The sequence below is a fragment of the Haemaphysalis longicornis genome, unplaced genomic scaffold (assembly GCF_048455015.1).
Source record: "Haemaphysalis longicornis isolate Haplotype H1 unplaced genomic scaffold, Haemaphysalis longicornis Haplotype H1 scaffold_173, whole genome shotgun sequence".
Lineage (NCBI taxonomy): Eukaryota > Metazoa > Arthropoda > Arachnida > Ixodida > Ixodidae > Haemaphysalis > Haemaphysalis longicornis.
The window spans coordinates 180,108-206,904 of record NW_027526278.1 but is presented as its reverse complement, the minus strand read 5'-3'; the positions used below and the strand labels follow the sequence as shown (position 1 = coordinate 206,904).

The following is a 26,797-nucleotide window of genomic DNA, read 5'->3' as shown; positions in this document are numbered from 1 at the left end:
GGTAGCTGGAAGCCCTTCTTCCTCTTCTAAAGTTCAGCCCAAACGGCACATAGCCGTAGCTACCCTCATCGTCTTCTTCCAACTGTTCCGTGACAATAGCGAGAGTGGTGCGCTCCACCCTTTCCCATCTGCGATCCCCCACAATGCACTTCCCTGGCGCGCGCTTTGAATAACGACGGCAGTGGCGTACACAGTGACAAGAAAGCGAATCTGCCACTGCACATTGGTGGGACAAAAAACAAAGGCTGCAGATACAGAAAGCGCTGGTATAAACACTCACCCAACTAACGCCATTGCAGACCACGTTGAGAAGGGAACGGCTCGCACCCGACACGTAAACACAGCACAGATGGCACCCACATACACCAAAGAGAACAAGATTGGGCACGCGGCGCAGCAGTCAAGCTGCACCCACTGTAGGGTGAGATGTGGCTCTTAGAAGAGCCGTTTTGGGATCTCTTTCTTTCCTCGCGGTGGCAAGACGAAGGGAGCAGAAGAGAATCAGCCGCCGAAGCCGTACAGGGTACGGGCCTGCCTCTTGAGCGCGTACACGACGTCCATGGCGGTGACGGTCTTGCACTTGGCGTGCTCCGTGTACTTCACAGCATCGCGGATGACATTCTCGAGGAACACCTTGAGGACGCCCCAGGTCTCTTCGTAGATGAGTCCCGAGATTCGCTTGATGCCGCCTCGGCGCGCAAGACGACGGATCGCTGGCTTGGTGATGCACTGGATGTTGTCTCGCAGAACCTTGCGGTGACGCTTCGCTCCACCTTTTCCGAGTCCCTTGCCTCCTTTGCCGCGACCAGACATGACGAGTGCGGTAGTAGCGAGCGCGCGACGATGAAAGAAAACAACCGACCGTACGCACGATAGACGAGCGGAGCCGAACTGAAGGAGGGGGAACCCCCCGCTCCGATGTCGTGCGAAAGTGCGGACCATGAGGTTCCGCAAGGCCTGATTGGCTAGGGGACTAGCCAGTCAGGTGGCTGCAGCGAAAGAGTGCTCGCGGCGTCTAGTGGGGACGCCGAAAGTGGTTGTTGCTGCGAAAATGGACTCGATTCACGCAGGTCGCTGGCGCAACTGATGTTTCTGTTATCACCAGTCTATTTTTTTCTTCCATTTAAACTGAACCACTCAGTAATTTTTCTGATGCTTTCCTTTCGTGGGGAACCTTATCAGATAAGCGAGAAGCTTGCCTGATTCGTTACAACACTCGCTACACGAGTGTTTCAAGCAGCAATTCCAAAACAGCAGCATTGCATTTGGAAAACGGTGGTCGGTATCTGGAGATCATTTTTTTTTCTTTTCGGTCACAAAACTCGAGCCAAATGTTAGAATATTGATTCAGTTTGCTTATTTTTCACCAAAAACATACAAACACTTGTACCAGTGCTTGCAGGAATAAAACTTATCCCTGCTGGTAAATCTTGAACATTGCCACCCTGAGGGTATACAGTCCCTCGCAAGAAATAAATAAAGCTTGAATCGCGAGGTTTCCTACTAGCCTACGAAATCTGTGCATCAATTTGACAACACGGAGCGAAGCAACTGCTCCCAGCAGGATGGGTTTGTATGTATGTGTGTGCGTGTGTGCTTATTTTTCTTTTTTTTTGATGCTCACTTTTATACTTTTTTTTGCCATCATTGCACAGCTGGCATATCGGCCAAGCGGACCGAAATGCGATGCTGACAAGAGAATAACAGCAGCAGCAGCTATTTTCCCAGAGAGAACAGAGCAGGGTGGGTGGCTGGTGGCAGCAGCATCATCTCCAGCTACTGCACGCAATTGGTTGGCCCCAATAAGGGCCGTTTTTGGTTGATGGTGGTCGCCTGTGGGGGCTCCTCCGAAGGCCTACTTGGAGCTGGTGTACTTGGTGACAGCCTTGGTTCCCTCGGAGACGGCGTGCTTGGCAAGTTCGCCCGGCAGCAGCAGGCGCACGGCGGTCTGAATCTCGCGGCTCGTGATGGTGGATTGCTTGTTGTAGTGTGCAAGGCGTGAGGACTCGGCCGCGATGCGCTCGAAGATGTCGTTCACGAAGCTGTTCATGATGGACATGGCCTTGCTGGAAACGCCAGTGTCGGGGTGCACTTGCTTGAGCACCTTGTAGATGTAGATGGAGAAGCTCTCCTTCCTGCGGCGCTTCTTCTTCTTGTCCGTGGCGCGTACGTTCTTCTGTGCTTTGCCCGCCTTCTTCACGGCTTTACCACTCGGTTGGGGAGGCATGACTGCGATGCGAACACGACGGAGTCGACGCGAGCAGAAACGCGGCTCGTGGGGCGCGCGGCGCTTTTATTCGAGCGTGCCGCATCCTGGCGCCTCTCGCTGGATGCGGTTTGGGCGGGGCTTATTGGGTTCGCCCTTGGCCACCGTGCGGGACGGACGCGTTTTTAGTTAGCTCCGCAGTTTCGGTTATTTTCACTTAGATCGGGCCTTAAGCCCGTTAATCCCCTTTTATTTTTCTTAGTGCCGCTTGCGGCAAGCCCTTTTAAGGGCTGTAATTTCTCGTCCCGGCACCATGCCATTTTTTCCCCATGTGGGCATCGCTAGCCCACGGCAACTTTTCCCCCATGTGGGCGTCGCCACGCCATGGCGCATGGTTTCACCAGCCTACCTCTCCGCGCTGGCGCACGGCTTCGAGCACCTGCTTCCCACCCAAGCAGAGGATGGGGAGCAGGAGAGCGCCAGCGACGACTCAGATAGTGAGGCACCCACGGATACCTTTACCTCTACAAGCGACACCTCCAGCAGCAGCTGGGGTGAGTCATGTACCCCCCCTCTTCCCCCCCGCGCGCGCACAGAGGCCAGGCCGCACCATGTTTGACCCTCTGAAGAACGCCAGGCGCGGCCACAGCCTCGAAAGCGCTATCAGGCGGATTCGCTTCAATCGAGAGGCCTGGCAGACATACCAAGAAGTAAAAGAACGACAAGCCCGCAAATCGCGCTTGCTCGCACACGCCACACCCCCCGCTCCTTCCCCGCGACCTACGCCCCTGCTCTCCAGGCTGTGAAAAAAAAACCTCCGGGCAGGCCGCGCCCCGCCGACGCCACGGGGACGCAAGAAAGCTGCGGCGCCAAGAAGGAAAGCTGCGGCGCCAAGGAAAAACACGAAAAAGACCTGCTCCCCGGCGAGCGGCCGCGCTGCTGCAACCCCCCCTCCACAGGAAGACCGCGCGGACAGCCCCGACCACTCCGCGCGCCCCGCGGGCACCCAGGACTCGAACAAACAAGCCGGCGACGCGCGCACGCCAGAGAGAGAACACCAGGCGCAGGCAAGCGATCCCCCAGCGCCGAGCAACACGGACGCTACAAGGGATCACCCAGAGACTCGCCCTTCCACGAAAAACGCACTCCGCGCCCAGGAGAGCGAGCGCGACACGGAGCCCCTTCCCGACCGCGCCGCCGACACGCGAGAAAAGGAGAAGCAGAGAGAGGAACGCACCCAGCTGCGCCACGACGACGACAGCCCAGTCCTCTTCCCCAGCGCCCGAGATGGGGCGCACGCCTCTTGCCCTCCCGCGCGGCAACCTCCTCCCCCAGCCAAACCGCCGAAGAGCTCACGCAGGCACGAAGCAACTGCCCGACCCCGCACAGAGAAACAACACTGCCACCCCCTCTCCGCTGCAAGAGCAAGAACAGGATGGCTCACTGCGCCTGACCTTGACCCCCGCAGGGAGCGGTAGCGCTTCCCCCCCCTCCCGCGCAAGAGCAAGACCCTTCGCCCGCCGACGACGCTTCCGCGTGCAGAACACGAAGAACCAGCCGCGCGCCGCTGCCTCGCCGGGCGGCGCAAATGCAAAGGGAGCGGCCGTCTTCACCATCCTCTTTCGGCCGCTGGCCCGCAAGGGAAGTCTCGCCGGGGTCAGCCGCTTCGAAATCGAACATGAGCTGGTTGACATCCCCCTAATAGGAGGCTACAGGGTGAAGCACCGCCTGAACACCGCGGCGGTGGACATCCAAAGCGAGCGCTCCCGCGAGGCACTCCTGGCTGTTCGCACCCTGTGTGGAATAGAGGTGCGCGCCCAAGTGGCTCAAAACACACGCAACGCCAGGGGTGTGCTCCGGGACATCGATCTCCCCGGCAGCGAAAAGGAGATCATTTCGCTAATCGAGACACCAATAAACATCCTGCGGGCCACCCTACGAGGCAGCTCCATGTTTGTCACATTTGAGGGCCCAGAGGCGCCTGACGCCGTCTACATTCGCGGCGTGCGGGTCCGCGTACAACATCTGGACCCCCGCCCTATCCAATGTGAAAGATGTGGCCGCTTCAACCACCTAACATCAGCGTGCCGAAGCGGGCCACGATGCGGCAACTGCGGTGGCTCGCACTACACTCCCTCCTGCACAGAACACACACAGAAATGTGCGAACTGTGGGGGAAAACACCACTTCTCGTCCCACAGATGCAGGTTGTGGAGAAGAGAGCGGGACATCGCAGCCCGAGCTGCCTCACAAAATCTGCCGCTCGGCGAGGCGTGACGCCAATATTTCGGCACACACAATGTCCACCACCCCGAAGCCCCACAGCAGAACTCCCAAGCCGCCCCCTCCACGCGCAGCTACAGCCAGGCCGTGCAAGCACCGCGCCCAACCACTCGCCCACCCCTCCTGCCGACCCCCCCGGCGCCCCCCTCCTGCCAACCGCCACCACCCGGCCAGCCCCCCCCACAAACCCCTTGGCCCAGCTCCTCTCCACGGCCGTCGACGCTCTGAACGCGGCGATCGCGACGCTCCAACATGGCAACAGCTACAGCAACTACTAACAACAACAACACCCCCGAGAGGCTGCCCCGGCCGCACATCCTTCAATGGAACTGCCGCTCCCTGCGGAAGAGGCACGATGACCTCCACCTGTTCCTGCAGCGAAATCAAGACATAGACATCATCTGCCTGCAGGAAGCAAACTGCCTCCCCAGCGAATGCAGACTCTCAGGCTTCGTGGCCTATCACAACGCAACGGCCTGCTTAGAAGATGAATGCACCGTTAGCAAAGGCCACGAAGCCACGCACAGGCCGGGCCGCTCCCGCGTGGTAATATACGTACGGAGCGGCAGTGCGCACCCCGAGGTGGACTTGTCAACATTCGACAGCGACCGCTTCGAGTGCGCAGGGGTCATCATCCGATTCGGCCGCACAGAAACAACTGTACTCTCAATCTACATACCCCCGGCCTGTGTCTGGGACGCTTCCGAGCTCCGCACATTACGGAAGCTCTGCGGCAGGGATGTTGTGATGTGCGGCGACGTCAACGCCCACCACCACAGCTGGGGCAGCCCTCACAATGACACCCGCGGCCGTCTGCTGGTCGAGCAACTGGGACCGACTGGCCTCACTCCCATCAACACCGGCGAACACACTTTCGTGCGTAGAGGCGGCACACGCACGTGCATTGACGTCACTCTGGTCAGCGAGAGATGCCTCTACGACTGGGCTCCCGAGCCTTGCACCTGGGGCTCGGACCACCACCCCATCCGCATTACAGCTCGCGTCAGGGGAAAGCCACGTAGTCGCGTCTATAACATCGTCCGCTGGCCAGAGTATCGAAAAAACATCGACTCCCAAGAGGGCAACATCCTAGACCGCATGTCGTCTGCAATCGCCGCCTCTACCACTAAACAGCAAGTGAACGAGGGCCAGCCGGTCCTGGACATGAAGCTACTAAACCTCCGTGCCGCTCGCCAACAGGCGCAACGCCGCGCCATGCGCACAGAGGCCGCATCCGACTGGACCCTGTAAAACCGATTAGACGCCGTTCTACGACGCTACGCGAAGCAGCTCCGCAGACGCAGCTGGGAGGGCGTTTGCGGCGCACTCAAAGGAGCGGCCGGCCAGTCCAAGGCATGGCGGCTGCTTCGCGCCCTGTCCACAACACCCACAAACAAGAACCCTCTCCTCGCCCTCTCCATCGCAAGCGGCAAGAGCGCGCTAGAGCTGGCCGAAGATTTCGCCACTTTCCTTGCGCCGCCGGCGACAGCGGCCCAAGAGGATGAAAGCACGCACACACACACACGCGACACGCCGGCCCCCAACCCCCCTCTCCCACCGGCGAGCGAAGAAACACCTGCCACCCCCCTCGCGCGGAAGAGCCCACCAGCAACAGGGACTGCCTCCGCGTCACACGCTGACGTCACGCCCTCCCCCGCGACGAGTTCACCGGCCCCCTCCTTTCCCCCGAAGCACGCCGCGGACATCCTCGCAGCCTTCGACGCTCCCTTCATGGCGGCCGAGCTGGCGCGGGCGATTCAAAACGCTAAAAGGAAAAGCGCGCCCGGGGCGGACGGCATAACCTACCAGGCCATTAAAAACCTTAACGAGGAGCAGCGCTCTCTCCTATTAGACTTCTACAATCACCGCTGGATCTCCGGCACCCTCCCAGAACAATTCGGACTTCAACTGATCTCCCCAATCCTCAAAAAAAAACAAATCTCCTAAGCTCTTCTCCTCCTATCAGCCCATTTCCCTCACGAGCGCTGCCTCCAAGATCCTCGAGTCCATGGCGCTGGCCCCGTCTCGAATGGTTCGCGAGAATCTGCGGCCTCAACCCAGAACAACAAACGGGTTTCCGCCGCCACCGCAGCGCCATGGACTCAATCGCCGACCTTGTCTCTGCCCTCGAGAACGCAAAAGAAACCAAAACCGTGGCCTACGTCGTCCTGCTCGACATCAAGAAGGCATTTGACTGCCTGCCACACGAGGTCATCCTTGATGCCGTCCGCCGATGCGCCATTTCGGGCAGAATGCGCGCTTACCTGGAGGCTTTCCTCCGCGGGCGACAACTCCGCGTGAGAGTCTCGGGTACGACCAGCTCGGCCCGCCCCGTCACCGCAGGAGTCCCCTAAGGCAGTGTTCTATCTCCCTTTCTGTTCAATCTCGCCCTGGCCTCACTCCCAGCCGATCTGCCCACCTCCACTGAACATCCGGTGCACGTCAGCATCTACGCCGACGATGTGGCGATCTGGTGCACGGGGGGCACTAGAACATTCGCTCGGGCCCGCGCGACAACACAACTCGCCCTGAACACAGTGGTCAATCACCTCACACGCCTCGGCCTCCAAATCCCGTGCGAAAAAACCACAGCGCTGGTATTTCACCCTGCAGCCTACGTAGCGCGGAACACGCCGCCGCTGCGCATCGGGGACACAGAACTCCCATGGCAGAACACAGCACGCTACCTGGGCATCACACTTGACAGGCGCCTCACCTGGCTGCCGCTGGTGCAGCGCCTAAGGGCCCACCTAGTTGTTGTACAGCGCGCCATCAGGGCGATGGTCGCCAGAGGCAGGGGTGCTCGCAGGAATGGGCACTCCGCATTTACGACGCCGCGGGGGTGTCCCACCGGCTCTACGCGCTGCCGTTTGTGGCTCTGAACAAAACCAACTGGAAAAAAATCGAAACAGACCACACGGCGGTGATCCGCCTCTGCCTCGGCCTGCCCCGCATCTCCAGGGTCGCCGCCACGCTCACAGAGGGAAAGGCGTGGCCGGCACAGCTCCGCGTACAGCAGGCGGGCCTCAATTACATCGATCGCCTCTCCCGCGCGCCCGACGGAGCCGCGCTACTGCGCCGCCTGCAGTCAAGAACGCTCACCGTCGCCCGCAAACTCGCGGCCGCGCACAAAGACCTCACAAGCCAAACACAGCCTCCCCCGGCCATCGACCCCCTCCCGCCACACCACGCGAGCAACATCAACATTCGAATCGGCCTGCCAGGCGTCAGAGCGAAGAGGCGCGACCCCCCCCCAAGCACTCCGCTTCAGCGCGCTGGAGGCCATCGACTCGGCGGCGCAGAGCGCATGGAGCTATACACGGACGGCTCGGTTCTCCCCGGCCCTCCGGCCAGCGCAGCGGCGGCCTGCGTCGCCCCCCAGATGAACATGGCCAAGCAATGCCGCCTGCCCTTTCCGGCCAGCACCACCACCGCCGAAATAGCAGGCCTTCACCTGGCGGCTGACCTTGCTGTTGACCTCCACCCGCCAAGGGTGACAATCTTCTGCGACAGCAAGGCCGCTTTGCAACGCCTCCAACAGCCGCACAAGCACGCACCCACCGTCACAGCGCTGCACGCCAAACTAACACGCCTGGCCTCGGGGGGCAGCGAGGTGTGTGTGCAGTGGCTGCCTGCGCACGTGGGCAGCGCCGGAAAGGAAGCAGCCGATCGCCTGGCTAAAGCGGCCGACACAGAAGACACGCCCACCACAACAGCTGTCAACAGAATCGACGAGGCGCGCTTCCTCATCACGGAGGTGATGCTCGGCAAACAACAAGACGAACGGGTCGCTGCACGCAACGCCCCAGCTCGCATCCCAAGGAAATTCGGACGCCAAGAGGCCGCGCTCCTGAGCAGGCTGCGAACGGGCTGCGCCGCGACGAACGCGCGGCTGCAGCTCTACAGAAAGCGCGACAGCCCCGCGTGCCCCCATTGCGGGCTCTACGAGTCGACCGCCCACTGTCTCACCGCGTGCGCTGCATACAACTCGGAGCGCGGCCGGCTGCAGCAGGCCTACGCGCGCCTGGGGGTTGCGTGCAGTACAAAGGAGGATATGCTGTTCCCTCGCTTCCAACGCATCCTCCTCGCCGACGCATTCCAACACCTCCTGACTTACCTGGCCGCGCGCCTCTGATTCACCAACCATTTTCCCCCCCTCCCACTCTGCGGAGTCCCCGAGCTGCTGGGGCCCTATCTTTTATTTTTTTTTCTTTATTCTTTTCTTATCCGCCCGTGACGCTGGGAACCATTGAAGCCCCTTTTACGCGCCCATGTCTCACGTAGTGGCCGGCGAGGGGGAGGTGCTCGAATAGACGCTTCCTTCCGCATTCCCTCTGTCAATGACCCACTCCTCTAGACGCCGCTGCTCCCTTCCTTTCGCCTCCACGGCACCTCTTTTACGCTCGGCGCTCCTTTCTGCGTGCAGTCGCACTGCAGCTGCCGCCCTACCCAAATTATAAAATTCGCACTCTCAACTGCCTTTGATTAACTCTTCTCCATTAGTATTTCCTGCTATCCCCCTCCTTTGATACCCATTCCCTTCCCCCTTGGGCCTGATAAGGTGTCGGCACCCCACGCCAGACAGTTTCGGGCCTTGTTCTCTCCCTCTTGCCCCCTCCCGTAAAACCTCATCGCATCGCATCGCGGGGCTTATTTGAGTACCTCCGCCTCGCCGCGGCCGCGCCGGACACACACCGAACGTTCGCTCGCGCGTGCACATCTCGTACCGCGCAGTCGTCTTGTTTCTCTTCGTGCAGTAGCAGCAGTAGCAGCATCATAATGTCCGGACGTGGCAAGGGTGGAAAGGCGAAGAGCAAGAGCAAGACCCGCTCCAGCCGTGCTGGGCTCCAGTTCCCCGTGGGCCGAATCTACCGTCTGTTGCGCAAGGGTAACTACGCCGAGCGCGTGGGCGCCGGTGCCCCAGTCTACCTGGCTGCAGTGCTCGAGTACCTGGCCGCCGAAGTTCTCGAGTTGGCCGGCAACGCTGCTCGCGACAACAAGAAGACCAGGATCATTCCCCGCCACCTCCAGCTGGCCATCCGCAACGACGAGGAGTTGAACAAGCTGCTCTCGGGCGTCACCATCGCCCAGGGAGGCGTCCTGCCCAACATCCAGGCCGTCCTGTTGCCCAAGAAGACCGAGAAGAAGGCCTGAGCTGCCTCTGTTTCCCAGCGCCACGAGCACCTACAAAACGGCTCTTGTAAGAGCCAACCTAAGTGCATGTCACAGCAGAAACGATGCTGCCTTTGCTGCTGCTGCCTCCTCCTTATCTCGTAGTACTTTTCGCTCGTTATTCCTTGTCCATGCACGCCTAACTTGAGCGTTTTCTAGCGCGTTATTTAGGCACACGATCGACCCCTTATTGACTTTCTCTGCTGCAAAACTCGCAAGGTTATTCTGTTGAGTGAAGGAAGCGAACTGTGCAATAATATTAACGCCAAAAATTGGTGTCAGGGCTCCTTTAAGTGGTAATGGTGTGTGAGATGAGGCACTGGTGTTAGCATGACATCCATGTCTGCTGCATGCTTGTGGAGTGTGAGGCAAGTTGAAGTGCTTGAATGACACTTGTGATGGCTTGAAGGCTCGCCTTCCTCAGTCTGAGCTAGTGAAGCTGAGGGATTGTGCGAAACCAAAACGTGTGACGGAAATCATCGCAAGGTGTGCATGTGTTCAAAATTAGGCGCTGCAGTGACGACCCACTGATTTGGGCAGACAAAGAGAAAATTGTGAACAAAACAATAGTCAAAGGGGAAGAAATATAAAACATGGTTAAGTAGCACACTAAAGACGGGACAGCAAAGAAGACCACACAGGACCAACAAAGAAGACCACAGAGGACCAGCGCAAGTCCTGTGTGGTGTTCTTTGTTGTCCCATCACATGTATCACAGTTCGAACCAACTTGCGCAAATTTGTGCTGTGAAGAAATAGCTCGAAGCCCACAGTTTATGACAAGTGACCCTCTACAGCAAGCTCACCTCAAAATTCTCATAAACAGCCCAGGTTGATTCTAGGTACCCAATCGGGCTCACCTCATGCCCATCTCGTCAAAGTAGCGGTGGCCTATAGTAGCCAAAACGTTGCACTGCTAAGGCCACAGATGCAGGTCTAATCCTAGCCACAGCAGTCACTTTTGTAGTTGAAGCTATAAACAAGAATGCCTGTGTGTTGAGTGTCTGCAGGTGATCTAAATGAATCCAGAGCCCATCTTATTACGTGGCTCATAGCCTCATTATGTAGCTTTGACACAATAAACACCCTAAATTTGCATTGTTTGTTTTGTTGTCAAAGTATAGCTTTTAAATAAAGGGAGAATGCTTTTTGGTTTTTATACGCACTGCTTAACACTGAGACCAATTTTGAATTTCTGCAGATGCGGTCCGACTGATGGAAACTATGGACTTCCCTTCAAGATGACCTGCCAGCCATCCAAGGCTGGCTCAAGAATTGCCCAGCCAGGCTTCAAAATGCTTCAAAGAGGTTGAAAGTTTATTTTACTCACTCTGCATATTTTTTAGAGCTGTAGCATAGCTGAATCAACTTTGGAGAAAAAAAAAAGTCGCAGAAGCCAGTGGTTATCCCGCATTTGCATAAGAAGTAAAAGGCTCACTAGTTCCGCCCAAAACAGGCGGGGAAACTTTTTCTTTTCTACTTTGACACACAAAGTTCACGGACACCTCCCCCGAAAAAAAATGCTTGGGTCCAGTGGCCACAATCCCCAAAATCCAGTGGCCGCAATGCCAGCCAGAATGGTGCCATGCAAGAAAGCTACGCAAAGATGGCCAAAATTTGACTGAACTAACTTGAATCACAAGGAGCCTTTTACACACATATTCATCAAGTTCTGATCAATAGTCAAACATGTTTTTCCCTGGATTTTTGATAATACTTAGTTTGCTTTGTTTTGTTGACTGAAAGCATATTCAAAATTAATAAAGTAAATAGCCAGAAAATATAAAAAATAAAGAAAATGTGCTTTTTTTTATCCGCTTCTCCCCTTGAGCCGCCCAATTCGTGCCACATTATTAGTATGCTCAGTGTAGTTAGAGTTGTCTGTTTTCATGTTTTATATGAAGGAATGTTTGACATCCACCTGAATGAAGCCAAACGGCTACAAAGAAAAGCTATACAGCTTGCTCAGAAACTTCGCAGTTGAAGAAAAATAACATCCTCGTCCAGGATTCTGATTTTATATTTAGTTAAAATCGGCTGGTAAAAATCAGCTGTTATTTTTCAGACTCATAATTGAGGAAAAATGTGACTTTTTCGTAAAACCATTCTGCAATGTGTGCTTCTTCATGTAAAATATTCAGATGTACTAAGTAATGCACTCAGTTTATTTTATCAGTAGGCAATTTGTATTTTTTTATGTTAAATCAACAGATGTACTAAGTAATGCACTCAGTTTATTTTATCAGTAGGCAATTTGTATTTTTTTATGTTAAATCAACAGATGTACTAAGTAATGTACTCAGTTTATTTTATGAGTACGAAGATGCGGTCACTGACCAAGTCAAGGTGAAACCACAGACGTTTCGGGACCCGTACTGGTCCCTTGATCACACTAAGCTGGCGAGAGCGGTAACTCGCTTCTTACTCTAAAATGTGGCGTAATGTGTAGCTTGCCGGCAGATTGCCATCTGTCGTATTGATAGTGTCCTCGGTCGTCTGAATAAACACGGATTCCACAAGCAGTGTGGTGCTTGAACTCTTTTCCTTGGCTATTAGAGCGGCGTTATCTCCATCGATGGAATGGCCATTATTATCGGCGTGCTTGTCCAGGGTGTTCGGCACTTTCCTGTTCTTGCCCGCGCCCCTTTGAGGTTCCTTTCATCTCCTGATGAAGTTACCAGTTTCGTCTCGTGTAACTGCAGCTGCAGTCTGCACATAGTACCTTGTAGACAACACCGGGGTATCTCTTGGTGTCCAAGCAATCTGTCACGTTCACAAGCTGTTTCCTCAGCTTGTCGGACCGCATGTGCGCAACGCGAAGTTCATACCTTGCAAAGATACGACTTAGAGCTTCGCTGACCCCAGGAACGTATGGGATGCCGGCGCGTCTTCGAAATCGCTTGCCCTGGGATGGCCTGGGATTGAGGACGCGATCTTCAACATTCTTAATAAGCTTCTCCGGGTACCCGCTCGTCAATAATCCTTGATGCATTGTCTGAAGTTCTTTCCTCATTTCATCGTCACTTGAGCAAATACGTGTTGCCCGCGTCACAAGAGAGGAAGCAACAGATTGCTTGTGACAGGCTGGGTGGCACAAATTAAAATTCAGGTAATGTCCGGTATGCGTCGCTTTCCTGTGCACAGCAAACGAAAGGCTAGTTCCGGTACGGTTCACCTGGACATCGAGGAAAGGAAGGCTGCTGTTACACGCACATTCTGCTGTGAACTGGATGGCGGCTTCTATCGAGTTGAGAAGCAGGAGCCGTGGGGCATCATTCCTATTGATAACGCAGAAGCAGTCGTCCATGTAGCGGACAAATAACTTAGGCTTGGGAGCGAAATCGATGAGGGCCTTCGGGTCAATGACCTCCATGACCAAATTTGCAGTAGTAGTAATAGTAACTCCTGCAGTAGTAACTCCTTCATCCGCAAGTATCTCAAGTCTGCCGTCGCGTCCGGCGCGCTCGTGCAGACCAAGGGTAAAGGCGCCAGTGGCTCGTTCAAGCTGTCCTCCTCTGCTTCAGCACAATCATCGTCCGCCGGCGAGAAGAAGAAGAAAGCGGCGGCGGCGACGGCAGGCAAGAAGAAGCCTTCGGGCACCAAGAAACCGCGAGCCAACAAGACCACCGCGACGGCAAAGCCCAAGCGCGCCCCCGCTGCCGGTGCGAAGAAGCCCAAGAAAGCGGCCGCGAAAAAGCCCAAGGCAGAGAAAAAGGCGTCCCTTCCCAAGAGCCCCAAGAAGCCCAAAGCGACCAAGAAAGCCCCCAAGAAGCCAGCTTCTTCCAAAAAGTGAATGACTTCTGCGGAAGCCCGCCTCATCCTTTTTTTTTTAATTACCCACCCGGTCCTGATGGGACCACACCAACAGTTTGCCATGGCGACGGAAGCTTGCCACGCCACACCCATCTCGCGTCCTCCTCCTCAATGCATTCTTAATCGCACGATTGCAGCGCAAACACGAAGTACACACACGAAGTACACACACACAGCAGTAAAAACAAGCAAACAAACAAAGAAAAACCAAAGGCACTGCAGCTTCGCTCCTCGCTGCCGCAGCAGCCGTGGCTGTGGCCCACAGATACCCGCACGCTGCTGCCATCTGTCGGACAACAGTTGGCCTGGCCCTCTTGGTTTTGGAGCTGGCTGCGAAAATATCTTGATCTGCCCGCGCGGACGAAGCGCGCCCGGGTTCTTTTGCGGCGCCCTGAGGGGTCGTTAATCAAAGCCCAGGCAATCGAAACACGGTTCAATCGATAGAACAGGAGTTGTAGAATTCGAAAACATGCGCCGCTGGCGTGTACGCCGTTTAGTTGATAGGTTACGGGCGTCCAGAACACGTTTTTTTTTCAATGTCGCCCGTTTCGCTTTGTTTACAAATGCTTGTCGGGCTGTGGAGAGGTAGGAAATCGTCTCACCGTGCTGAACTAACGTTTTTTTTACTGCGAGCCACAGAAACACGATGGTATGCGTGAATTTTACGTGAGAAAAAGGAAATTTCAGCTGCAAGCTGATTAACATGGCGAACGCGACTTTTCAGTGTCCCAGGCGTGGTTTTCGCTCCTCCGCCGCTCGCTGGCGGGCCGAAAAACGGCCTCACGGCGTCGTGAGACCACTCGTTGGAAAGCTTATTCTTAGAGCTACGCGATGGTGCAATTTTCGTTTTCGTGCGACGAACGGTGACGATGCCAGCGCCAAAACTCCGACGCTGCGCGGAAGAAAAGGTCGGCGCGAGGCCAACCGCTCGGGTTGTAGCCCTTTTACAAGCCACTTCCGTACGACTGAGAGGCCCGAACGAGCAGCGACAGTAAAGTAGTGGCCCCGGCAAACGTTTCAGTGCGATTTTAGTTCGCCTGACCCCCTTGGTTTTGGAGCTGGCCGCGAAAGAGCCTTGATCTGCCCGCGCGGACCAAGCGCGCCCGGGGTCTTTTGCGGCGCCCTTAGGGGTGGTTAATCAAAGCCCAGGAAATCGAAACATGGTTCAATCGAGAGAACAGGAGTCGTAGAATTGGAAAACATGCGCCGCTGGCGTGTGTGCCGTTTAGTAAATCATTTAGGGGGCGTCCAAGCTACGTTTTTTGTCATTCTCGCGTGTTTCGCTTTGTTTACAAATGCTTCTCGGGCTGTGGAGAGATAGCAAATCGTCTCACCGTGCGGAACTAACTTTTTTTTTACTGCGAGCCACAGCAACCCGATGGTATGAGTGAATTTCACGTGAGAATAAGGAAATGTCAACTGCAAGCCGATGAACATGGCGAATGCGACTTTTCAGTGTCCCAGGCGTGGTTGTCGCTCCTCCGCCGCTCGCTGGCGGGCCGAAAAACGTCCTCACGGCGTCGTGAGACCACTCGTTGGAAAGCTTATTTATCGGGCTACGCGATGGTGCAATTTTTGTTTTCGTGCGACGAACGGTGACGATGCCAGCGCCAAAACGCCGACGCGGCGCGGAAGGAAAGGTCGGCGCGAGGCCGACCGCTCGGGTTGTAGCCCCTTTACAAGCCATTTCCGTACGACTGAGAGGCCCGAAGGAGCAGCGACAATAACGTAGAGGCCCTGGCAAACGTTTCGGTGAAATTTTAGTTGGCCTGGCCCTCTTGGTTTGGGAGCTGGCAGCGAAAGAGCCTTGATCTGCCCGCGCGGACAAAGCGCGCCCGGGTTCTTTTGCGGCGCCCTTAGGGGTCGTTATTCAAAGCCCAGGCAATTGAAACATAGTTCAATCGAGAGAACAGGAGTCGTAGAATTGGAAAACATGCGCCGCTGGCGTGTGCGCCGTTTAGTTGATAGGCTACGAAGCGTCCAAGACACGTTTTTCGTCAATTTCGCCCGTTTCGCTTTGTTTACAAATGCTTCCCGGGCTGTGGAGAGGTAGGACATCGTCTCACCGTGCTGAGCTTAGACTTTTCTGGTTCCTCCGAGCCACAGAAAGACGATGGTGTGCGTGAATTTCACGTGGAGCAAGGAAAGTTCAGCTGCAAGCCGATTAACATGGCGAACGCGACTTTTCAGTGTCCCAGGCGAGGTTCTCGCTCCTCCGCCGCTCGCCGGCGGGCAGACAAACGTCCTCACGGAGTCGTGAGACCACTCGTTGGAAAGCTTATTCTTAGATCTACGCGATGGTGCGATTATCGTTTCCGTGCGTCGAACGGTTACGATGCCAGCGCCAGAACTCCGACGCGGCGCGGCCGAAGTGGTCGGCGCGAGGCCTACCACTCGGGTTGTAATTCGTGTGCGAGCCCTTTCCGTACGAGTGGGAGGCCCGAACGAGCAGCGACAGTAAAGTAGAGGCCCCGGCAAACGTTCAGTGCGATTTTAGTTCGCCTGACCCCCTTGGTTTTGGAGCTGGCCGCGAAAGAGCCTTGATCTGCCCGCGCGGACCAAGCGCGCCCGGGGTCTTTTGCGGCGCCCTTAGGGGTCGTTAATCAAAGCCCAGGAAATCGAAACATGGTTCAATCGAGAGAACAGGAGTCGTAGAATTGGAAAAGAACAAGCCCAACTAAAGAAAAAGATCATGCGCATGCGTTCACCATAGCTAGCCTTTGCAAAGCAAACTAGCGGATGGCACGAAACGATCTGACAGGCACAAAGAGACAGCTGGCTCAAAGCCACCTGAATTCTGTCTATAATCCTGGTATGTGCCATAAACAGATACCAAGCGCGATAAAAATAAATGTGGGTGAGGTGAACCACGGAGGAGGAGGAGGAGGAGTAAACATTTATTGAGCAAAAGGGCGGGAGTGAGGGGTGGTGGTCAGCTTCCTACGTCCAGGAGGCCGCGAGCCTTTGCTGATTCCAGGGCCCGTTGCACAAGCGCTTTTTGGCGCTCCGGTGCCGAGCTGGTCAGCGCAGACTCCCACTGCTCAGGGGAAGGGGAGGGGACGGGGTCAGGGTGGTGTGGGCAGGAGTAGACGAGGTGATAGGTTGTGAGAGGAGTGTCGCAATGCGGGCAGTTGTAGGGGTATGTGGATGGAGATATGTGTGCGAGGATGGTGTGATTGTAAAAGGTGTCAGTTTGCAGTCGGCGGTAGATATATGCCTCGTAGTTAGATAACGTGTGGTGGGGGGGAGGATATGTTCTTCTCGTGTGGGTGTAATGTGACAAGAGTGAGCTGTAGCTGTTGTCGAGGGGTGCCAGGTGGGTAGCTCCACTCTCCGTGCCCCTCAGGGTAGCTTGCATTGAGGATGGGAATGCCCGGGAGTGGAGTTCTCGGGCGGAAGCGTGTGCCGCTTCGTTCCCAGCAAGACCCGAGTGACCAGGAGTCCAGACAATGGATACTTCTATGTCTTCAGGCAATCGCTGTAGGATCGGGATGGCCTGGGGTGGTGCCAGCCCAGCTTGGTACATTCGGCAGGCTTCCTGACAGTCCGAGATGATGGTAAGATAGGGTTGATTGTGGTGAGTGGTGGTTGCATGGGCTATAGCTAGAGCTTCTGCCGATCTTGTGGATAAATCAAAGTACGTTGCTGCAGTGGCAATTTCTCCTTTGGAATCGACCGTGACCAGGGTGGTGCCGGGTATCTTGGGATTCTGAGCGATATCCGTGTATCGGGTATGACAGTCGTCTGCATATTTCTTCGTAAGCTGGCGGACCCTTGCCTCCCGGCAGCCTCGATTAAAGGCTGGGTGCATATGCTTGGGAATGGGAGCAACCTTGAGTTTCTTGCGTATGTGTAGCGGGATTCGTTGAGGTAAGTCGTTGGTGGTTGGGCTTGGTCTTCCGATGTCATGAAGCACCTTCCTCCCTGTAGGAGTAAGTGTTAGGCGATGAAGTTGTGAATTTCGCTGGGCTTCAATTAGCTCTTGAAGAGTGTTGTGTAGCCCCAACCGGAGTAGTTTTTCATTGGAGGTGTAAGTGGGGAGGCCTAAGGCCGTTTTGTATGTTTTCCGTATGAGGACGTCCAGCTTGCTGATCTCTTGAGGTTTGAGTTCAATAAAGGGAGTCGCATATGTTATCCGGCTAAGTAGAAGGGCTTGTACCAATCGGCATGTGTCAGTTTCGGTGAGACCATGCTTTTGGCCTCTTATTCGGCGTATGAGGTGAGTAAGTTGGGTCACGGTTCTGTGAAGTTGCGGTATGAAAAAAAAAGAAACGTCTCCTGTGGGATTCGAACCTGGGTCGTGCGAGTGGTGGAAACCAAAAATGGAAGCATAACGTTTGAGTGCAATGCCTAGCTTACGAGTGCATATGGGATGAGCCTCTTTTTTTTTTAATGCATGAAAATTTTAGAAAACTTCAACAGACAAGACACTTAACACACGATATAAACACTAGCAGACAGCAAAGGGCAAGGACAGAGCTCTGTATCCATGTAATGAGCACAGAATGGCATGCGAACGCTCGCCAGGGCCAAATTTAGTGCTGTCATCAGAGGCAATTGCTAATTTTTGTGGCCAAACTACGCCTACTATACCAACAAAAAAACGTGTCTGGCTGAGTGACAAAAATTCAGAGTGGCCATTAAAAAAATGGCAAACTTGGCTCAGAGGCCTATGTGCTCCCAACTTTGCCCCAAAATAGTAGGACAAGTTACAACCTTAGAATTTTTACCGAATTTTGACGCTTACACTGCTCACACAGACGCACTGAATTTCATAGTATAAAACCCGATTACAAACATTGGGACGCACGCAAAGTCAAAGAACTTGCATAACAAGAAAAAAGCATTTTGGATTTTGCAGAAATGCTTCCCAGACGTTCGCCAGTACATGTACTGGGCCGTATTTTACATAAATATACCATGCAAATCACTTATGCACAAGTTTAATGGGAAGCTGTGGCAGCAGAGAATGGCGAACGAAACAACAAGCAGGAGAGAAACGCGGTTTCGGTTTCAGCAGCACGCGAGAACAAGCCAAAGCTTGCTCCGCATCCCAGAGCGGACATTAGGTAAACATAGTGAGAGAAGTGCGCTCGCCCTTGCCCTTCTGCGATCCCCCACAATGCACTTCCCTGGCGCGCGCTTTGAACAACGACGGCAGTGGCGTACACAGCGACAAGAAAGCGAATCTGCCACTGCACATTGGTGGGACAAAAAACAGCGGCTGCAGATGCAGAAAGCGCTGGTATAAACACTCACCCAACTGACGCCATTGCAGACCACGTTGAGAAGGTAACGGCTCGCACCAGACACGTAAACACAGCACAGATGGCACCCACATACAGCAAAGAGAACAAGATTGGGCACGCGGCGCAGCAGTCAAGCTGCACCCACTGTAGGGTGAGATGTGGCTCTTAGAAGGGCCGTTTTGGGATCTCTTTCTTTCCTCGCGGTGGCAAGACGAAGGGAGCAGAAGAGAATCAGCCGCCGAAGCCGTACAGGGTGCGGCCCTGACTCTTGAGCGCGTACACGACGTCCATGGCGGTGACGGTCTTGCGCTTGGCGTGCTCCGGGTACGTCACAGCATCGCGGATGACATTCTCGAGGAACACCTTGAGGACGCCGCGGGTCTCTTCGTAGATGAGTCCCGAGATGCGCTTGACGCCGCCTCGGCGCGCAAGACGACGGATCGCTGGCTTGGTGATGCCCTGGATGTTGTCTCGCAGAACCTTGCAGTGACGCTTCGCTCCACCTTTTCCGAGTCCCTTGCCTCCTTTGCCACGACCAGACATGACGAGTGCGGTAGTAGCGAGCGCGCGACGATGAAAGAAAACAACCGACCGTACGCACGATAGACGAGCGGAGCCGAACTGAAGGAGGGGGAACCCCCCGCTCCGATGTCGTGCGAGAGTGCGGACCTAGTAGTAGGTGGTTCGATGGAAAAGGAAAAGAAATGGACTGGGGATATTATTGAGCCCAGCTGGGGGCTCACCGGCATACAACCCAGTCCGGGGGGTGGGGAATATAGAAGGGGATAAATTGGATAGGGTAGAGAAAAGGAGGTAGGTAAAGAGAGAAAAGTTGAGGCGCCGCGAGGAAAAGAAGCGTTGCCACAGTCACTGGGGGCCAACGAGCACAGTACACACCACAAACACAGGTCCTGGCGTCATGCTGCGTCCGGGAGAAGTTCTCGACGGGAGCGGTGGAGCGTAGAGGCGAGGCTGTGCGCAGAGGTCCGAAGTGTGGGGAGCTTGCTGAGTGAAGTTCGAGGCAGACGAGCGGTTACTGGCGAGCGGGAGCAGGCGGTCGACGGCCCCACGTAGCAGAGCGCGCGCCGCCCAAACAAACAAACACCCATGGCTCGCGACGCGTGGCCGGCATAATCGCGATACCGCCCCGGCCGCGCAGGAGCGAACGAAAAACACGTCCGCACCCCACGAGGTTCCGCAAGGCCTGATTGGCTAGGGGACTAGCCAGTCAGGTGGCTGCAGCGAAAGAGTGCTCGCGGCGTCTAGTGGGGACGCCGAAAGCGGTTGTTGCTGCGAAAATGGACTCGATTCACGCAGGTCGCTGGCGCAACTGATGTTTCTGTTATCACCAGTCTATTTTTTTTTCCTTTTAAACTGAACCACTCAGTAATTTTTCTGATGCTTTCCTTTCGTGGGCAACCTCATCAGATAAGCGAGAAGCTTGCCTGATTCGTTACAACACTCGCTACACGAGTTTTTCAAGCAGCAATTCCAAAACAGCAGCATTGCAAAACGGTGGTTGGTATCTGGACATCGTTTTTTTTTCTTTTTCTTTTCGGTAACAAAACTCGAGCCAAATTTTAGAATATTGATTCAGTTTGCTTATTTTTCACCAAAACCATACACACAATTGTACCAGTGCTTGCAGGAATAAAACTTATCTCTGCTGTTAAATCTTGAACCCTGCCACCCTGAGGGTATACAGTCCCTCGCAAGAAATAAATAAAGCTTGAATCGCGAGGTTTCCTACTAGCCTACGAAATCTGTGCATCAATTTGACAACACGGAGTGAAGCAACTGCTCCCAGCAGGATGGGTTTGTATGTATGTGTGTGCGTGTGTGCTTATTTTTCTTTTTTTTGGTGCTTACTTTTATACTTTTTTTGCCATCATTGCACAGCTGGCATATCGGCCAAGCGGCCCGAAATGCGATGCTGACAAGAGAATAACAGCAGCAGCAGCTATTTTCCAAGAGAGAACAGAGCAGGGTGGGTGGCTGGTGGCAGCAGCATCATCTCCAGCTACTGCACGCAATTGGTTGGCCCCAATAAGGGCCGTTTTTGGTTGATGGTGGTCGCCTGTGGGGGCTCCTCCGAAGGCCTACTTGGAGCTGGTGTACTTGGTGACAGCCTTGGTTCCCTCGGAGACGGCGTGCTTGGCAAGTTCGCCCGGCAGCAGCAGGCGCACGGCGGTCTGAATCTCGCGGCTCGTGATGGTGGATCGCTTTTTGTAGTGCGCCAGGCGCGAGGACTCGGCCGCGATGCGCTCGAAGATGTCGTTCACGAACCTGTTCATGATGGACATAGCTTTGCTGGAGACGCCAGTGTCAGGGTGCACTTGCTTGAGCACCTTGTAGATGTAGATGGAGAAGCTCTCCTTCCTGCGGCGCTTCTTCTTCTTCTTGTCCGTGGCGCGCACGTTCTTCTGCGCTTTTCCAGCCTTCTTCACATATTTACCACTCGGTTGGGGAGGCATGAGTACTGCGATGCGAACACCACGGAGTCGACGCGAGCAGAAACGCGGCTCGCGGGGCGCGCGGCGCTTTTATTCGAGCGCGCCGCATCCTGGCGCCTCTCGCTGGATGCGGTTTGGGCGGGGCTTATTTTTCGCCAGACAGTTTCGGGCCTTTTCCTCCTACCTCCCCCCCCTTCAAAGCCTCATCGCATCGCATCGCGGGGCTTATTTGAGTACCTCCGCCTCGCCGCGGCCGCGCCGGACACACACCGAACGTTCGCTCGCGCGTGCACATCTCGTACCGTGCAGTCGTCTTGTTTCTCTTCGTGCAGTAGCAGCATCATCATGTCTGGACGTGGCAAGGGTGGAAAGGCGAAGGGCAAGAGCAAGACCCGCTCCAGCCGTGCCGGGCTCCAGTTACCCGTGGGCCGAATCCACCGTCTGTTGCGCAAGGGTAACTACGCAGAGCGCGTGGGCGCCGGTGCCCCAGTCTACCTGGCTGCAGTGCTCGAGTACCTGGCCGCCGAAGTTCTCGAGTTGGCCGGCAACGCCGCTCGCGACAACAAGAAGACCAGGCTCGCGACAACAAGAAGACCAGGATCACAAGAAGACCAGGACCTCCAGCTGGCCATCCGCAACGACGAGGAGTTGAACAAGCCGCTCTCGGGCGTCACCATCGCCCAGGGAGGCGTCCTGCCGAACATCCAGGCCGTCCTGTTGCCCAAGAAGACCGAGAAGAAGGCCTGAGCTGCCCCTGTTTCCCAGCGCCACGAGCACCCACAAAACGGCTGTTGTAAGAGCCAACCTAAGTGCGTGTCACAGCAGAAACGATGCTGCCTTTGCTGCTGGTGCCTCCTCCTTATCTCGTAGTACTTTTCGCTCGTTATTCCTTGTCCATGCACGCCTAACTTGAGCGTTTTCTAGCGCGTTATTTAGGCACACGATCGACACCTTATTGACTTTCTCTGCTGCAAAACTACCACAGCATTTCGTAACGTGAATGGGAATGTATCTGCAAAGCGCCAGGCACTGCTGCAACTGAATAAAAGCTTGCGCTGTGCAGTCAGTGTGTGTTTGCAGTTAGGCAGCTTTTTTTTTTTCTTAGAGACCCCCCAGTGCAGAAGAACATCTTGCCAGCAAGAGTTGTTCCCAAGGAAGTTCCTAGCGTGCTGCTCTTGTTTTTTTTCTTCCTAGCATGCATTTTTGTATTCTATACCAATCACTGCAAACACATGTCATTTAGCTAAGCTTCTGGAATCGTTTGCTCACGTATCATTCCGTTCTGATTTGGCTGATTCCAACCGTGTTACTTGAGCTGTTTTTTAAATCAAAGCTGGCCTACAGAACCCCCCCCCCCCATCACTGCTGTGCTAGTTAAAGAAAACAACAAACCCACGAGGAGAAAGTGAGAACACCAACAGAAGCAGCAATTTGGTTTATTCATTTTCACGCACGATAAGAGTGGCAAATAAAGCATAAACACACTTGTTGCACACACGCAAACTAAAAAACCCCACAACACTCACCTTTTTTCGTTGTGCGAACACGCAGTGCAAAATACAGCAGCAGAAAGATGCAGAAATGAGGTTGACGAGCTTGGCGTGCTTCGCGCAAACGCTCGCCACGAAACAAGGTGGATTTGGTTCTTAAAAGAACCGTTTGTGGGCTTCTTTTCCTGGCGGCGGTAAGAAGGAGCAAGGTCTTAGGCGCGCTCGCCGCGGATGCGCCTGGCAAGCTGGATGTCCTTGGGCATGATGGTGACACGCTTGGCGTGGATGGCACACAGGTTTGTGTCCTCGAAGAGACCCACCAGGTATGCCTCGCTGGCCTCTTGGAGCGCCATGACGGCCGAGCTCTGGAAGCGCAGGTCGGTTTTGAAGTCCTGAGCGATCTCACGCACGAGCCGCTGGAAGGGCAGCTTGCGGATCAGCAGCTCGGTGGACTTCTGGTAGCGGCGGATCTCACGCAGGGCCACGGTCCCGGGCCTGTAGCGGTGGGGCTTCTTGACGCCGCCCGGTGCCGGGGCGCTCTTGCGGGCTGCCTTGGTAGCCAGCTGCTTGCGCGGCGCCTTGCCGCCGGTACTCTTGCGGGCCGTCTGCTTGGTACGCGCCATTGCGGCTACAGGTGCTGCAAAAGCTGCGAGGCAAGATACAACAACTCGGAGGTAAAAGGAATCACGCCTTCACGCTTCGGCGTCAGGAGCGAGACTGCTCGCCATACATACATACATAAGTGGTTCAAGAGAAAAGGAAAGGAAATGCACTGGGGATATTATTGAGCCCAGCTGGGGGCTCACCTGCATACAACCCAGTGCGGGGGGAGGCGGAGGGGGATGAAAGATTAGAGGAGAAAATGGGTGATGAAAGAGATAGGTAGGCTAGGAAATTAAAACGTGGAGCCTCTACTTAAAGCTAAGCGAAGCAGCAGCAGCAATGGCGCGGAGAGCAGACGGCCGTCTACAGTCTACAGGCGCTTGTTGAGACTGGCGGCCTCCAAGTAGGTGAGCAGGTGGCGGAAGACCTCGCGGCGAGTTCCGGCGGGGTCCCTCGGGAACAGTAGACTCTCGAGCTGCTGATAGGGCAGCCCAAGCCGCTGAAGCGAAGTCTGCAGCACTCCTCGGTGTGCTGCAAACACCGGGCAGGAGCATAGCAGGTGCTCCACAGTCTCGGGCTCGGGACAGTGGGCACAGGAGGGGGAGGAGCAGCGGCCTTGGTGGTGCAGTCTGGCTGCCACGTCACAGCAGTTGAGCCGCAGTCGGAGCAGCAGGCTGCGGTCGTCCCTGTTCAGACGCCCCGGGAGGACCCGAGGGGCCTGGCCCCTCACCACACGGCGGTCTGGGTGCATGGTGAGGGCCACTCGGGTCAGCTGCTGCCGTGCGGCGTCGTACGGTGTGACGTCCCGGGAGACGGGAGTGTCCTGCTGGTAGGCGCCCTTGGCCAGGGCGTCAGCCTTCTCGTTGCCCGGGATGCCCATGTGTGATGGCAGCCACTGCAGTTGAACATGGCAGCCGCCCGAGGCCACTGCATGTAGTTTGGCCGCCAGCGACGTCTCCAGGTACCCGCAGGAGCTGGACGGCTGGTCTGCCTCTTGCAGTCGTAGAAGGGCTGGCTGGGAGTCCGTCAAGACCAGGGCCTCGCTGTCCTGGCCTGCCCGCTCGAGCAGCAGGTCTGCGGCCAGGTGCAGGCGGCCAGTTCCGCCATGGTTGATGACGCGGGGAAAGGCAGTCGGAATGTTCGGCTGGCGCCGACCGCTGGAGCCGTGCAGGCGGCTGCCGCGTTGCCCGTGTGGGGCAGCACCGAGCCATCCGTGAAGACGTGCAGGCGGCGGCCGCTGGGGTCCTCCTGCAGCAAGGCAGCCACCTCTTGGTAGTTGGCCGCATGGGGGGTGGAGCGCTTGCTGCGCACCCCAGGAAGCTTGGTGGCAATCTGTAGGGCCTCCCTCGTGCCAGGCGGAGGCGGCTCCAGACGGGGCCGCTGAGGCACTGCGATGTTCTCGTCGTAGATCTGCAGCAGCATGCCCATCTGCGAGTCCGGCCGGCCGCGGAACCGCTGCAGCAGGGCAGCTCCGTCCAGGGACTTCCGCAGCCGGTAAATGTGGCGCAGACCCGTCTGGAGGGCCCGCATCTCGATGGGCCATGTGGCGGCCTCAGTGTGGGTGGCCGCCACGGGAGAGTGCCTGGGGAGGCCCAGACAGAGCCGGATGGCCCGACGCTGGTCCAGTTCCCGCTGCTCCCACCGGCGGCGCGTCAAATGCACAAGAGGCAGTGCATACAGCACGGCCGACGAGGCCATGCTGCTGTAGATGCGGAGCGCCACCTGGTGGGAGCACCCGTTGCCGCGGGCGAGCAGCTGCCGCACTCCGTGCAGCACCCCAGCAGCACGCTTCTGCAACGCCTTCGTGGCCGGGATCCATGACAGCTGGCAGTCTACGAGCAGGCCCAGGTGGGTGACCTGGCGGCGCCATGGGAGGGGCTTGCCGTTCAGCAGGAACTCGGGCGCCTTACGGCGGGCGGCCTGCCCTCTCAGGTGCAGCATGAGTGCCTGCGTCTTGGCCTCGGACAGCACCAGGCCGCGGCTTGCCAGGAAAGCCGCGACCCTCACGTGCATGCCCTCACGTGCATGTTCTCCTTGGTGGGCCCGTGCGTCCAGATGGCGACGTCATCAGCATAGACCGCAATCCCCACTGGATACTGGAGGCCAGCGGGGATGCAGTCTGGAAGCGGGGCCAGCACCAGGTTGAACAAGAAGGGGCTTAGCACGCCCCCCTAGGGCACCCCAGAGCAGACGTCCCGTGGGCTGCTGGTCGCCCGGCCGTCCTTGACCCGGAAGGTTCGGCCAGCCAGGAAGGCCCGCACGTAGCCCCTGAGGTGCCCCACGAAGCCCATGCCGTCCAGCGCCTCAAGGATGGCACCGTGCGGGACAGTGTCGAACGCCGCCTTCATGTCGAGCAGCAGGAGGTAGGCCACCTCCTTGTCGTGTTGGTTCTGCTCGAGCATGGAGACGACGTCGCCCAGGGAGCAAGCAGTGCAGCGGTGCCACCTGAAGCCGCTCTGCTGCTCCCGGAACACTGCCCGCTGGTCGGCGATCCACCGCAGGCGCGCCAGGGCCACGTGCTCCAAGACCTTGCCCGCCGTGGAAGTGAGAGACACCGGCCGGTAGGACCCTGGCTCCGATGGTGGCTTGCCCACCTGCAGGATTGGGGACACCAGGCCAACCAGCCAGGCTGCCGGGAGGATGCCCGTTGTCCAGGAGCGGTTGAAGAGCAGCAGGAGCGGCCCCAGGTGGGTGACGTCCAGGTTGCGCAGCATCTGGTACGTCACCCCATCAATTCCTGGGGCGCTCCTGCATTTGGGGCATCGGTCCAGGGCGGCCTGCAGCTCCCGCAACGTCAGCTCCGTGGGGCACAGGGCCACAACCCGGGGTTCCGGCAGGACAGCAGCAGCGACGTTCCACCGGACCGGGGCAGGCAGGCGGGCCTGGACAGACTGGGCGAACTGGTTCGCGAGAAGCTCAGCCAGGCCCGCCTCGGTGATGTCCCGGGTGATGGCAGCCGTTTGCAGTGGGCGTCGACTGGTGGTGGCAGGGCGCAGCAAGGCCTTGAAAACACGCCAGGCCCTGGCTGGGTCTCTGCCCGAGTCCAGGGATGAGCAGAGGGACTCCCAGCCCTGCGTGCGCCGCTTCCGAGCCCGTCGTCTACACTGGGCGTCTGCTCGTCGCTGCTCAGGCCAGTCACTTGGGCGCCCGCTCCTGATGACACGCCGCTGCAGCTGGTTACGGCGCGCCCGGAGCCGGAGGAGCTCCAAGTCTGGCAGTGCCGTGCAGAGGGGTGCCTCCCCTCGTACCGTTGCCTTGTCCGCACAACGCACGACCGCTGCCAGGAAGTCAGGCTCCGGATCATCCAGGCACTTGGACACCTCCTTGCGGAAACTGGACCAGCTGACGGCGGCATAGACCCTGGTGTTGGCACGCCTGCGGTCGCCCCTGCGGGTGACCAGAATGGGGTAATGGTCTGACCTCCAGGTGCTGCTGGCAGTCTCCCAGCAGTAGGGTAACCGCTGCGACACCAGGGTCAGATCGATGTGGGACAGCTGGGTGGAGCCCCGTTGGCCAGGGCGCACGAAGG

At 56.6% G+C, this 26,797-nt stretch overlaps 9 protein-coding genes across 9 annotated transcripts; 3 read left to right on the top strand and 6 right to left on the bottom strand.

The window, feature by feature from the left end:
* Positions 1-422: 422 nt before the first annotated feature.
* On the bottom strand, positions 423-921 carry LOC144166509 (histone H4). Its single transcript, XM_077696019.1, has one exon. It carries the CDS (start codon positions 811-813, stop codon positions 502-504), a length of 312 nt encoding a protein of 103 aa, XP_077552145.1. The 5' UTR covers positions 814-921; the 3' UTR covers positions 423-501.
* An 868-nt stretch (positions 922-1,789) lies between these two features.
* Positions 1,790-2,282, bottom strand: LOC144166469 (histone H2B-like). The gene has a single exon (XM_077695981.1). The coding sequence runs from the start codon at positions 2,225-2,227 to the stop codon at positions 1,856-1,858; it is 372 nt and encodes a 123-aa protein (XP_077552107.1). The 5' UTR covers positions 2,228-2,282; the 3' UTR covers positions 1,790-1,855.
* A 6,969-nt stretch (positions 2,283-9,251) lies between these two features.
* On the top strand, positions 9,252-9,862 carry LOC144166468 (histone H2A-like). The gene has a single exon (XM_077695980.1). It carries the CDS (start codon positions 9,269-9,271, stop codon positions 9,641-9,643), a length of 375 nt encoding a protein of 124 aa, XP_077552106.1. The 5' UTR covers positions 9,252-9,268; the 3' UTR covers positions 9,644-9,862.
* A 129-nt stretch (positions 9,863-9,991) lies between these two features.
* LOC144166488 (uncharacterized) lies at positions 9,992-13,612 on the top strand. The gene is made up of 2 exons (XM_077695995.1): positions 9,992-10,029; positions 13,048-13,612. The coding sequence occupies exons 1-2, from the start codon at positions 9,992-9,994 to the stop codon at positions 13,451-13,453; spliced, it is 444 nt and encodes a 147-aa protein (XP_077552121.1). The 3' UTR covers positions 13,454-13,612.
* Positions 13,613-18,836: 5,224 nt separating this feature from the next.
* Positions 18,837-19,340, bottom strand: LOC144166511 (histone H4-like). The gene has a single exon (XM_077696020.1). It carries the CDS (start codon positions 19,263-19,265, stop codon positions 18,954-18,956), a length of 312 nt encoding a protein of 103 aa, XP_077552146.1. The 5' UTR covers positions 19,266-19,340; the 3' UTR covers positions 18,837-18,953.
* Positions 19,341-20,755: 1,415 nt separating this feature from the next.
* On the bottom strand, positions 20,756-21,196 carry LOC144166467 (histone H2B-like). Its single transcript, XM_077695979.1, has one exon. It carries the CDS (start codon positions 21,194-21,196, stop codon positions 20,822-20,824), a length of 375 nt encoding a protein of 124 aa, XP_077552105.1. The 3' UTR covers positions 20,756-20,821.
* A 278-nt stretch (positions 21,197-21,474) lies between these two features.
* On the top strand, positions 21,475-22,494 carry LOC144166493 (histone H2A-like). Its single transcript, XM_077696003.1, has one exon. It carries the CDS (start codon positions 21,521-21,523, stop codon positions 21,920-21,922), a length of 402 nt encoding a protein of 133 aa, XP_077552129.1. The 5' UTR covers positions 21,475-21,520; the 3' UTR covers positions 21,923-22,494.
* LOC144166492 (histone H3-like) lies at positions 22,351-23,375 on the bottom strand. Its single transcript, XM_077696002.1, has one exon. The coding sequence runs from the start codon at positions 23,286-23,288 to the stop codon at positions 22,878-22,880; it is 411 nt and encodes a 136-aa protein (XP_077552128.1). The 5' UTR covers positions 23,289-23,375; the 3' UTR covers positions 22,351-22,877.
* Positions 23,376-23,638: 263 nt separating this feature from the next.
* LOC144166486 (uncharacterized) lies at positions 23,639-25,281 on the bottom strand. Its single transcript, XM_077695994.1, has 3 exons — positions 24,438-25,281; positions 23,914-24,342; positions 23,639-23,799 (listed from the first exon to the last, which is right to left on the bottom strand). The coding sequence occupies exons 1-3, from the start codon at positions 25,279-25,281 to the stop codon at positions 23,639-23,641; spliced, it is 1,434 nt and encodes a 477-aa protein (XP_077552120.1).
* Between the last annotated feature and the right edge of the window lie 1,516 nt (positions 25,282-26,797).

Coding starts and splice junctions, on each gene's coding strand:
- LOC144166509 (XM_077696019.1), bottom strand. CDS start 813: ATGTCTGGTCGCGGCAAAGGAGGCAAGGGACTCGGAAAAGGTGGAGCG.
- LOC144166469 (XM_077695981.1), bottom strand. CDS start 2,227: ATGCCTCCCCAACCGAGTGGTAAAGCCGTGAAGAAGGCGGGCAAAGCA.
- LOC144166468 (XM_077695980.1), top strand. CDS start 9,269: ATGTCCGGACGTGGCAAGGGTGGAAAGGCGAAGAGCAAGAGCAAGACC.
- LOC144166488 (XM_077695995.1), top strand. CDS start 9,992: ATGACATCCATGTCTGCTGCATGCTTGTGGAGTGTGAG. Junction 10,030..13,047: donor GCATGCTTGTGGAGTGTGAG/GCAAGTTGAAGT, acceptor CCAAATTTGCAG/TAGTAGTAATAGTAACTCCT.
- LOC144166511 (XM_077696020.1), bottom strand. CDS start 19,265: ATGTCTGGTCGTGGCAAAGGAGGCAAGGGACTCGGAAAAGGTGGAGCG.
- LOC144166467 (XM_077695979.1), bottom strand. CDS start 21,196: ATGCCTCCCCAACCGAGTGGTAAATATGTGAAGAAGGCTGGAAAAGCG.
- LOC144166493 (XM_077696003.1), top strand. CDS start 21,521: ATGTCTGGACGTGGCAAGGGTGGAAAGGCGAAGGGCAAGAGCAAGACC.
- LOC144166492 (XM_077696002.1), bottom strand. CDS start 23,288: ATGGCGCGTACCAAGCAGACGGCCCGCAAGAGTACCGGCGGCAAGGCG.
- LOC144166486 (XM_077695994.1), bottom strand. CDS start 25,281: ATGCACGTGAGGGTCGCGGCTTTCCTGGCAAGCCGCGGCCTGGTGCTG. Junction 24,343..24,437: donor GGGCAACGCGGCAGCCGCCT/GCACGGCTCCAG, acceptor ACCTGGCCGCAG/ACCTGCTGCTCGAGCGGGCA. Junction 23,800..23,913: donor CCGACTGCGGCTCAACTGCT/GTGACGTGGCAG, acceptor CGGTGTTTGCAG/CACACCGAGGAGTGCTGCAG.